At 48.3% G+C, this 12,857-nt stretch overlaps 1 protein-coding gene across 1 annotated transcript in view; it reads left to right on the plus strand.

Annotated features, from left to right (window-relative positions):
- LOC142495218 (uncharacterized protein C3orf20-like) overlaps positions 1 to 12,857 on the plus strand; it is an 82,209-nt gene that overhangs the window by 62,158 nt on the left and 7,194 nt on the right. The window contains exons 17-18 of the mRNA XM_075600395.1: positions 3,928 to 4,070; positions 7,310 to 7,393. Coding sequence (XP_075456510.1) covers positions 3,928 to 4,070; positions 7,310 to 7,393 — 227 coding nt within the window. The remainder of the gene's footprint in view (positions 1 to 3,927; positions 4,071 to 7,309; positions 7,394 to 12,857) is intronic.

A 12,857-nucleotide genomic window follows, 5' to 3' on the forward strand; every position in this document is an offset into this window, starting at 1 on the left:
GTGACCTGTGGCGTCATTTGACATCACATCTCCATGGCAACGGGCATTATGTGATGCTGCGTTGGCATAGAGACGCGTGACCAGAGCCTGATAATTACGTTTACAGAGGCCTCGCGCTCTCAGTGCAGGGGCGTAAACGCTGCGCGCCTCCCAGTTTGCGCACCGCCGGTGTAATGCACCGGAGCAGATACCATGCATATCTGGAATATACATTTTATATTGCTTTTGTTAGATGCTAGGTACAAACACACCCCATAAAGGGGGAGAAAAAATCACTATTACAGAAATCAGACCCAAACCAATTCTTACAAAATCAGAAATGAAATAATTAAGGGTGCCTAAAAGATAAAAGGCACAACGCCCAAGCAAATTGGCAAACAGAGATTTAAATATAAATCTTTACAACACAAAAAAACAAGTGATGGACATATTCACATGGCTTCAAGAACAAGGCCGATATCTGCATCATTAGCATCTCCATTCATGCTTTTCATGCTTGTTTCTGCTTTCGATGCAGGAAAATGTTAAACATCCAAATTATTGAATTTCTAGATCAATATATATATATTTTTTTTTTTAAATCACAATTTATTTACATGAGAACAAGTGCACTGTCTTATATCCCTGGGTGGGGGGTGGGGTCCCTGTTTTTTCTTATACAAATTTGAATTTATTTACGTGATTCTACTGTAGTTTTTTTTTCCAATCCAATTTACAAATTGATTCAGTCATAAAAGGCTGGGGAGTATAGTGTATAAAGTGCGATAGTCACTGTTAAATGGATGGTAATGAGCGATAATGATTAATATAATCATGATTCTACCCTACTATTGCTTTTCCATTTGGGCCCTTCCTCGGAAGATCTGAAGATGTAGCAGCAGGCATTATTACTGTGAAAGCTGTAAAAATGTTACAACAAAACATTCAGTAATCAAATGAGTTTATTCAGAGTGCACACAGCGGAGACAGCTTCAAAACGAAAAGCTCTCTCTCAGATAATACGGTATGAGATACATTTATACCCTAAAAACCCTTTTACTCTCGTTAATGCAATGTGTTAACACAACCGCATAATTACTACAACATTTACCAGTAGAAACAACGGTAACGCATGCGTTATCTCTTCAACACATGCAACATTTACTGCCTCATTTCTTGCATTATTCCTGGATAGCGGGGGGGTATATTCACTGTACTGACTTATCCAATAAGTGTCATGGGATTGATTGCTGAAATATTGAACTGAGCATGGAAATGTACACTGCTACACTACAAAACCGGGGGACACGTAACACACCTGTGATGGCGGTAAGAGGTGATTTGTGTTGGAACAAGTTGCTTGCATACGGTAGTTCAGTACAGTATCTAATCAAGGAAGCACTGGGAGTGGAGACCATTCAGTGCAGGGCGACCTTACAGCATATTGCTGTCCAGTGTGTTTCACGTGGCACTGATATTGGAGAGGAGTTAAAGCCACAATCCATGCTAGTTTATTTATTTATTTTTATTCCCAACTTAACTACTCTGTTCTATTTTTTTTTTATTAGCTGAGTTGGCCCCCGGGCTTCTGAGATTTCCAGGTTATCGCTACAGATTTTATGACTGTTTTATGTCATCTGGAAAAACAATATCGCCAGCTTGTCTTTTAGAACTGGGATACAAAAATATTAATATCACTGACAGGGGGGGGGCCGCAGAACTGCAAGGAGCATGGTTTAGATGCATTAAAAAAGTGCTGCAGGGTCCAGGATTTTGGAGTGAATGGGCTCTTGTTGTTTACAAATGTTCACACACAAATGCATACAGTGTCTTTGAAGCCAACGCACAAGTGACTGATGCTGTTTGCTCCAAGGGACAGCTATTCCATGCTGATCATTACATGTGCATCCTGTCACATGGACATATTCCAACAGGAATAGCTTTTTATACCAGTGTTTATTGCAAAATTCCTTCTCGTTGCATACATTAAAGGCTCATTTTCAGTCATTACTTGCACAGAATCCTATTTTTAACCACCCTCATTGTTGCTGCAGCATTGAATGCTTTAAATAGCACAACCCTTTCTCTCTTCTGTATTGCGCTGTACCCTCCTGTCTCTGTAAATTCTTACCACTTAGATTGCAAGTTCTTCAGGGCAGGGACCCCTTTTCCTGTGTTGTGCCTGACACGCCTATTCCCACTATGTGTTATAATATTATGTCGCGTGTATTACTGCTGTGAGGTGCTATGTGTCTGGATGGTGCTATATAAATAAAGATATACATCAATACTTCCTTGTACAGTAGTAACCCCTCTTTGCTGTATAATATAAACACATTGGGGCATGCTTACTAAGTATACTTGAAAGTTAAAGACGTATCACAGCTTACGTTTTAATGTGGCTTAGTAAATATGACCATAATGTGGCAAGACCTGGCACTCGCATGGAAAAGTCACAAGTTCTTTGAATATAAGCAATAGTTCGTGCCTCCAGCAAAAAAATATCCAAAGCCTCTCCACATCCGACAGACGTAAGTAAAGTAGATGAACTGTTTCGCCATCTTTATGCCTTAATCAAGAACCTTTTTGATACAGTCACCAGCTTAACGTCAGTTCATGTGCCTTAGTAAATATGGGACAAAAAGAAACACACAGACCGCCTGACGAAGCACTTCAATGTGTGAAACGCGTTGTGGTAGATAGCACTATACTTTGTCCTGTGCAGCTGCCTTTCGAGAGTCCGTGATCGGAAGGAGTGGGGCGTGTTTGACTGCACACATATGGGGCTCACAGACCCGGAAGTGGAAAGTCTTCACCGAGCTACAGCTGATCCCAGCACACGGGATTTACAGCTTAAACATCTACTCTGTCCCTAACCCTCTTAGATCAAGAACTGGGCAGCATTTACATACCCTTTTAGCTATCCGCTACTGATACCTAAGGCCTTGCCCCCGCTGCCTGCTACAACGTCCGCTGTGGCGGACGCTGCGCGCACGAGAGCCCTCCCCGCAATGGCGCCGGGCCCGCTGCGAGGGGGGGCCGCAGCGCTCGCGCGAGAGCTACTCCTGCTCTCAATAGAATTGAGAGCAGGACTCGCGACGAGCGGCTAGGCACGCCCCCCGGCGGTTCAGCCAATGAGGGCGAACCTGCCGGGTGATGTCATGGCCACGCCCCCGTCACTCCTCCGCCACGCCCCCCCCGGTCTCTGCTCCTGCAGTGAGCTGCAGACCGGGGAATCGCCGGAACGCGCAGCCAAAAGCGCGGGCGCGCGTTACAGCGCCGTGACCGGGGCCTTAGCCTTATATAAGTCTACACTTTTATTTGTATTGGTGGATTACATTTTTCTTCAACTTTGTTGCACTCTGTGTGTTTCTTTTTGTCCTATGTTTACCTTGTCCGTGGAGCCTGTCTTCGCTGGATAACTGTGGAGGTGAGGAGAACCTCCGAACACAGCGGCTGCAAGAAGAACTACCACCTTTTGGGGGAGAGGGGTGCGGTGGTTACAAAGGCCCCACGCTCTTCAGCGCGAGGCCTCTGTAACTCACTTACCTAAATTGAGCCGGCTTCGGGCCACGTGTCGCCATAGCAACACAACGTTAAATGATGCCGCAGGGTCATGTGACGTCACAAGACCATGCGGCGGCATTTGACGCCCGTCGGCATGGCAACGTGGTGTCAAATAACGCCGCATTAAAGGTACGGGGGCGCAACACAGGGGGAGAACAGGCAGGGGGCGCAGCGCAGGAAGTTTGCACACCCCTGTGCTAAGGCACAATATCACATCTGTAATGTAAATACCATGTACATTGTGCATTTAAAGAACCCTCCTAAACTAAAAAAGACATCAGTGTTTTCCATGGAAAGTTGACAGATCAATTGTCCCTTAACCTTCCTAATTTGCTACATTAGACTCTCATGCCCATTTTATGTCCTCTTTCTCACTATTAGATGTATATTCGGGGGAAGCTGCTATTTGCAAATTACATTTTTAACGGATACAGCAGATCGGTAAAAGATCTTCAAAAGCAAATAGCAAAAACTAGAAGTGACTACAAAATGGGTTACTGTCTACCCAAGAATTTCAAATTCAGGTATGTACCTTTTTTATTGTGCGTGTAGAACGCATATTTTCCACCTACGCTTTGTCTTTACCTACTGCAGGGGTGGCCAACTCCAGTCCTCAGGTCACCAACAGGTCAGGTTTTAAGGATATCCCTGCTTCAGCACAGGTGGCTCAGTCAAACACTGAGTCAAAGATTGAGCCACCTGTGCTGAAGCAGGGATATCCTTAAAAACTGACCTGTTAGTGGCCCTTGAGGCTGGAGTTGGCAGCGCCTGATCTACTGCACGCTATGCTAAATTCTTTTCAGCTCTTGCGGATTGAATGCTGTAAAGTTAGTATTGGGTATAATATGTCATTTAATTTGCAACAAAGAATAAAAGTTGTATACACAAATTGTAACCGCTTATTGTTGATATGATAATTGCAATATCTGACATTCAACTACCTATGTTGCAGATATTATTACGCCCCTTTAACACACAAAATAATACGTAAAATAGCACGTGCGTGATCTCCTTAACCATTGTCTCTATAGCACTACTGTTAAATAATGTGTTAGCGTTAACGTGTGCAATAGCGTCTGCTACATCTGCTTGTGATGGAGATCCAGATCTTTCGCTATTAAATCAAAGTTACTGACAACAAGCCTGAAAATGTGAACACAAAGCCAGGGTTGGATCCTTATCACACTGGCGGTAGTAGGCAAATATGTAGTATGGTTATCTGCTTCACTAAACAGTAGTTGCCTGATTTTTGCCTCAAGCTTTCTCAAAGTAGAAAGATCAGAGAGGAAGATACAGTGCCTGCGGGTATCTGATTGTACCACATGTAGGAGGAGAATGTAAATCAAGGAGGAAACGGCAGGGGTGCAAAGCATATACATCGGGTCCTTAGGAGCTTAGGTAGCAAAAGGTCAATTTCCTGGGGAGGGAATATTACTCATCTCATTAAAGGGGCAAAGAAAAGGGCTCAGACCAAGCAGCAGAGTGAGACAATGAGCTTGCAGTTTGGCCTGAGATAGTAACACTATATATGTCACATTTTTTATTTATTGCACGGAGGGTATATCTTTTTCCATTTCTCACTCTGGCATTCTCCATTAGTGGTAAACATTATTAATGTGAAATACATTTTGAGGTATGCTTACAAATGACACCTGCAAGGCCAGTAAACCATCCTCATACTGATGAGACCCAAAGGTGGAAACCGCTATCTATGAGTGGGTTTACTGGCTCTGCACTTCTTTAACCCAGGCTGTGCTGAAAAGCTGTGTAATGCAGCAGGCACAAGCTCACAGGGGTCCATGTTAAAATGGACAAGCAGCAAGGTGGCACTGTGTGCTCATTTGCATTTCATTACCCAGAATCCCTGGCTGCAGTGGAAGCACTGTACGCCGAGTGACTATGGTTTGTGGACCTGGCTAAGACATGAATATCCTCATAAGTATTACTAAAAAAAAAAATCTTTGCTGTATACATTAAGAATGTCTTTATTACGCCATATCACTACATCATCGTGTTTAATTACAGATATGTTTTTATTTCAGTCAAATATAATTCTCCGGCTGAACAATACATGCAAGTAAACATGGATAGCAGGCCCAAAGAGCATACCATTTACATGGATACTGCAGAGTTACAACGTTGGGTTTAACATTTTTAAATATATTACACAGACATTAAACAAATGTTAAGAGTAATAAAATAACTTATGTTGAAGTATTTACTTCAAATATTTCGTTTTCATCTTTCAGTAAATAAATGTATCTCCTTAAATACGAAAACGCATCTGAAAATGAAACCACAAAGAAATGTATCTGATCAAAGAGCTGGTCATGGCCCCAAAAATCATTTTTTCATCTTCGAATTATGCTCTTTTTTTTTTTGTATTTAAGGAGATCATATAAATTGTTTTTTTTTTGTATGGTGAAAATATCATAGATTAATTGTCTTGCAATAACGGTGCAATGTTACATAGTTTCATAGTAGATGAGGTTGAAAAAAGACGTACGTCCATCAAGTTCAACCTATGCTAAATTTAGACAACAGATACTTTATTCTATATCTGTACTTACTTATTGATCCAGAGGAAGGCAAACAAAAAACCCCATTAAGGGAAAAAATTAATTCCTTCCTGACTCCAAGAATTGGCAATCGGATTAATCCCTGGATCAACATCCTTCCCATGTATACTTATTTGGTATATCCCTGTATACCTTTCCCATCTAAAAAGATGTCCAACCTTTTTTTGAACAAATCTATTGTATCTGCCATCACAGTCTCCATGGGTAATGAATTCCACATTTTAACTGCCCTTACTGTAAAGAACCCTTTCCTTTGTTGCTGGTGAAATTTCCTTTCCTCCAACCTTAAGGGATGGCCCGAGTCCTTTGTACTGCCCGTGGGATGAATAGTTCTTTTGAAAGCTCCTTGTATTGTCCCTGAATATATTTGTATATAGTTAATATATCCCCTCTTAGACGCCTCTTTTCTAATGTAAATAAATCTAATTTAGCTAGCCTCTCCTCATAAGTTAGAATGTCCATCCCCTTTATTGATTTGGTGGCTCTTCTCTGCACTCTCTCTAGTTCCATAATGTCTTTTCTTAGGATTGGTGCCCAAAATTGTACTCCAATGAGATTATTAGATTTACATGTGGCGTTTTAACAAGCATTTTACATTGATATAAATGTGAGCACAGGTCATATGAAAAGCATGTCACCGTAGTGGCTCAAAATAATCTTACAATAGCATCTGTTTAAAAAAAAAAATAGAATAATAATTTTTGGATCTGACTATTTGAAATGGACCGCAAAATGTCTTCATCCAGCATCGGAAGTCTCTTACAGAATAGTACCGCTTTGTAAGCATGGACCAATATCTCTATCCTTTCACAGTCATCCAGTCCAGCATGTGTTGAACAAAGAGAATAATAACTTTAATAATAATACTTTCCCAAGGTCACATGCAGCTGACACCGGACGTTGAATTGAACCAGTCAGTGTCTTTACTCACTGAGCCGCTCTTTCTCTCCTGAGAAGGGATGTTACGTGCTTAGAGTTGATATTTATACCGTAAGTTATACATTCTAGTTAATTGTTTAAGGCACATGGGCCCAGATGCACAAAAGGGTGCTGAACTTTATCACGCCTTAACTGCCATTCAATAGCACGCTTTTTTGTGTGGGGGGTGTTAATTTGGTGTGTGTGTATATATCTGGGATGTGATACGACTGTACCGTTTACATTTTTTGTTTGTTTTTTTTTAGCCATGAAGACAACTTAAACTCTTCCACTGTTAACACAGCACAGCCAAGAAAAGATGATGCATTATTTGGCCACAACATTCCCAGGTATTTATTGTAGATACTCTAAGTTCGCTGCCCCAGTACCTTCTACAGCGTACGTGCGTTCAAGCTCCGCCCCCCCAATCAGGCCGGTCCCAGTTAGTACACTGTCGCGCACCTTTCCCCAGCGGTGCGCGGCAGGTTTTCAGCGAGACAGGGGAATTTGAGCTCAGAGTTTGCGACGGAGGCGTGGCCACACCCCCGCCAGCGGTTCAGCCAATGAGAACAAACCAGCCGCGTGAGGTCATGGCCACGCCCCTGCAAACCCACCGCCACGCCCTCTCCCGTAGCAAACGCTCCCTCTCTCCCAGGACCGCAGATCGCGGTGCAGCGCTGTGCACGCGCCGCACCCCTGCTACAGTGCTGACTGGGACCGCAGCCTAATACATGAAATTACTTCTAACAATATAAAATAAAATATGGCAATGTACTGCACAACCTGTCCATGTCCCTTCATTTTAGATTGTAAGTTCCTTGGGGCAGGCACATCCTTCCTATTGTTTTGTCATACGATGTTATTGGCCTCATCAGTAGCTTGTAGCGCAATCAGGGGGGGGTGCAAGGGTGCATTTGTCACCCCAAGAATCGGTATCACGCTTACAGAGGCCCAAGTGAAACCGATTGCCGGGGGAGAGAGCGGGGCCTCTGTGACAGAGCAGCGCTCCTCATTGAAGTCGCAGCGCCATGTGATGTTGCGTCGTCATGGTATCACGACATTACATGGCAACACATTGCCATGACAACGCACCGTCACGTGATGCAGCGACATCATGATGTCAATGGGGAGGGCTGGTAAAAACTGCACCCCCCCCCCAATCACCTGTTTACCTAATGTAACCATGTATGTCATCATAACTCTGGGCCCAGGATATACTTGAAAACAAGAGGTAACCCTCAATGTATTGCTTACTGGTGAAACATTTTATAAATCAGAATTTCTGATTGCACCCCTGGTCCTCGCTCCCACATTGTACTGCACTGCAGAATATGCTGGCACCATACTACTAAAAATAATAATTGAAAGCATTTCTATGGTACTTTAAAAGACATCTTATACTATATTAGTGAAAGCACTGTATGTTTGCCTGCCTGCATGCATGCATGCCTGCCTGGATGTCCGGTGTCCCTAGGGGAAATCTCATTGGTCCCTTGGCCCGCCCGCCCCCGCACACCTCTCATTGGCCTGAGGCGGAGTGACGGGCCAAGGGACACACACACACACACAGGGAACACAGGGACACACACACACACACACAGGGAACACAGGGACACACACACACACAGGGGGGGACACACACACACAGACACAGACACACACACACACACACACACACACAGGGAACACAGGGACACACACACACACACACAGGGACACAGGGACACACACACACAGTGACAGACACACACACAGTGACACACACACACAGTGACACACACACACACACACACACTGTTACATACATTAGCGGGGCTCACAGTGTTAGCAGCACCCGCGCGCACCTCCTCCTCTCCCCGTGTCTCCCGCGCTTTCACCCCGACCCCCCCCTCCCCCGGCGCCGCTACAGTCAGCGGGACACACACACTATTATTACCCCTTCAGCGCCCCCCCCCCCACCCACCCAGTGTCAGCGGCCGTGCGAGACCCCCCCTCTATATCTCCCACCTCTCCCCCCCCCCACACATATACATGCCCCCCCCCCCGGCGTTACAACTCACCCCTCCCCGGCGGGGGAACAGCCAGTGGCCAGGCAGGCTGCCTTGCGGCGCCGAGTGCCCAAGATGGCGGCGCCCGGGACACAGCGGGGGAGCGGCCACAACACGCTGCCTCCCGCCTCAGATCCACGTGGGACCTGCCGGATGGGTGAGTGAGCGGCCTTCACCTCCCCTCTACCCCCCCTTCACCTCCCCTCCACCCCCTCCCCTCCAGTGTCAGTGTCTCCCCGATCCCCCCCCCCCCGGCGCCGCAACAGTCAGCGGGGGAGCGAGCGAGCGCCCGGGACACAGCGGGAGAGCGGCCACAACACGCTGCCTCCCGCCTCAGATCCACGTGGGACCTGCCGGACGGGTGACTGAGTGGCCTTCACCTCCCCTCACCCACCCCTCACCCCCCATCAGCTCCCCTCACCCCCTTTCACCTCCCCTCACTCCACTTCTCCCTTCCACCCCCCTTCACCTCCCCATTTACCTCCCCCCCTCCACCCCTCCTTCACCTCCCCTCCACCCCCCATTCACCTCCCCTCCACCCCCCCCCCTTCACCTCCCCTCCACCCCCCCCCTTCACCTCCCTTCCACCCCCCCTTCACCTCCCTTCCACCCCCCCCTTCACCTCCCTTCCACCCCCCCCTTCACCTCCCTTCCACTCCCCCCCCTTCACCTCCCCTCCACCCCCCTCCACCTCCCCTCCACCCCCCCTCCACCTCCCCTCCACCCCCCCCTTCACCTCCCCTCCACCCCCCCTTCCCACCGCCTCCCCCCCCTTCCCACCGCCTCCCCCCCCTTCCCACCCCCTTCCCTCCACCTTCCCACCGCCTCCCCCCCCTTCCCACCCCCTTCCCTCCACCTTCCCACCGCCTCCCCCCCTTCCCACCGCCCCCCCCCCTTCCCACCGCCCCCCCCCTTCCCACCGCCTCCCCCCTTCCCCCCCTTCCCACCGCCTCCCCCCCCCTTCCCACCGCCTCCCAGCCCCCCTTCCCACCGCCTCCCCCCACCCCTTCCCACCGCCTCCCCCCCCTTCCCACCGCCTCCCACCCCCCCTTCCCACCGCCTCCCACCCCCCCTTCCCACCGCCTCCCACCGCCCCCCCCCCTTCCCTCCGCCCCCCCCCTTCCCCCCCCTCCTCTAACCCTTCCCCCCCCTCCTCTAACCCTTCCCCCCCCTCCTCTAACCCTTCCCCCCCCTCCTCTAACCCTTCCCCCCCCTCCTCTAACCCTTCCCCCCTCCTCCACCCCTTGCCCCCCTCCTCCACCCCTTGCCCCCCTCCTCCACCCCCTCCTCCCCTTCCCGCCGCCCTTCGCCTTCATGCCCGCCTTACCGCCTCCCCACCCCCGCCTCTGCCTTTCACCCGCCCTTACTCCGGCCGCCTCTGCCTTTCACCCACCGCCTCACAGCCGCTGCACGCACTCAACAGACACCCGCCACACTCGACACATACCTGCCGCCACACACACCTGCTGCCTCCCGCCCCTACGCACCGACATCACTGACCCACCGCCTCACACCCTAGCAGGACCCCCACTCACAGACAGCACTCACAACCCACGCGCCAGCCGCCGCCTCACACCCTTGCAGGACCCCCACTCACAGACAGCACTCACAACCCACGCACCACCCGCCGCCTCACACCCTAGCAGGACCCCCACTCGCACACAGCACTCACAACCCACGCGCCACCCGCCGCCTCACACCCTAGCAGGACACACGACTCAGATTTTTACATCACTTATGCCACCAAAATATACATTGTACTGTGGTGTGGTTACAATAAACCATTTTTATACAACATCGTATTACATTTTCTTCCATCTTTCTTTTCAATATTATTATCCAACCTTTACAACAAACAGTCACCTATTGTTCCACGATTTATAAATAATACTACCTATTACGCATTTACATCCCGGGCAACGCCGGGTCTCTCAGCTAGTTATAAATAAATGCCAAATTGTTCTATTTTTTTGTTTTTTAAAACTCTCTTTTTTTTCTAGTAAAATACAGATGGAACTTTTGGTTCTGGCCCTCTCTCTTTGCAGGTCCTGTACGGCATCCTCCCCCGTGCCGCGGGGTATGGAGACTTAATGGTCCATCGGATTAATGCAGCGGGGGTCCCTGCATTTGAATGGGACTCGCGCTGTGTGCATCCTGCATCTGTCTGTAAGAGACACGCAGTAAGAGTGAGACGGAATCAGTCACTCTCCCTGTGCGCCTCTAATAGGAGATTGCTGGGCTTTTATTTTATTTGAATAACACAGTCTTGAAGCAGGAGGTCTCCGGAGCTGAATCGCATTCATTTCAGGTCCAGGGACCCTCTGCTTCCGAGTGACAGGCCCTGTTATGGGGTGCCGGTATCCCAGCCCGCATCACGGCCCACATGAACGGGGCATTTAAACAAAGCAGGGGGGTACCAGGGCCTGTAACTCGGGAATCAGGGGGTCCCCGATGCTGAAATGAATGCGGTTCAGCTCCGGAGACCCCCTGCTTTAATACTGTGTTATCAAAATAAAATAAAAGCAGCTTTATTACCTTAGCGACTAGCCGCTAAGGCAATGAAGGGGTTAAGCCAGAGTACTTGGTTTATTGGGGGGAAAAGAGGGTGGGTGAACGGGTTAGTTGCCACAGGGTTGGTGGTTAGGCCTACCGGGAAGGTAGCTTTATTTTATTTTTATAACACAGTATTGAACTAGTGGGTCTCCGGAGCTGAATCGCATTAATTTCAGCCTCTGGGACCCCTTGCCTCCTGAGTTGCAGGCCCCGGTATGGGGTGCCGGTATCCCCCTGCATTGTTTAAATCTCCTGGTCACATGGACCGATACGCGGGAGAATTTAAACAATGCAGGGAGATACTGGCACCCCATAATGGGGCCTATAACTCGGGAAGCAGGGAATCCCCAGACCTGATTCAGCTCCGGAGACCCCCTGCTGCAATACTGTGTTATTAAAATAAAATTAAAGCTGTGTGATCGCCTGTTAAAGGCGCGCAGGGAGAGTCACTGATTCAGTCTCACTCTTAGGGGCCTATTCTAGTAGCTTGGATAACTAACTCAGAGCATTCTGAGCACTTCTCGAACGAGATGGCATAGGTAGCTATTCAGAAAGCTTCGATAGCATACCAAAATAATTCGGGAAGTGCTTCTTCCGAGCGGCAACTCCCGCTCAGACAAACCGAGCGGGAGGTCACAAACAGCTGAAACTCGCATTTTTTGTTAAATCACCCTATTCTAGTAGCGCCGACAATCTCATCGAGCCTACAACTAGCTAGCAACTCTCAGTTCTCACACAAGGGTGGCGGGATGGGATTTGCGGTATAACTTAGAAGAACAGTTTTATTTTTACTGCATCGGTTTGAAGCCGGGAGTCTCCGGACCTGACCCGCATTAATACCAGCTCCGGAGACCCCCTGCTTCAATCCTGTGTAATAGAAATACACCTACACGCAGCTTCATTACCTTAGCGGCTAACCGCTAAGATAATAAAGGGGGTTAAATACCAGTGCACAGTTTAATGGGGACAGAGGTGGTGGTGAAGGTGTTACTTGGCCCGTGGTGGGTGTCTATGCCTACCGGGAGGGTTGCAGGAGGAGTTAAACCCTTCAGTACCTCATGAGGGACCGAATGCGAGGAATAAAGGAGAGCGAGTCAAAGATGACCACTAGACAGCGGGCTTGAGGTGTTGATGAGATTGTGGTGTAAGAGAGAGGGAGAGAGGTCAGAGGAGAGATACATTTGGGTGTCATCGGCATATAGGTGATACTGAA

Source organism: Ascaphus truei, chromosome 5, assembly GCF_040206685.1.
Source record: "Ascaphus truei isolate aAscTru1 chromosome 5, aAscTru1.hap1, whole genome shotgun sequence".
Classification (NCBI taxonomy): Eukaryota; Metazoa; Chordata; class Amphibia; order Anura; family Ascaphidae; genus Ascaphus; species Ascaphus truei.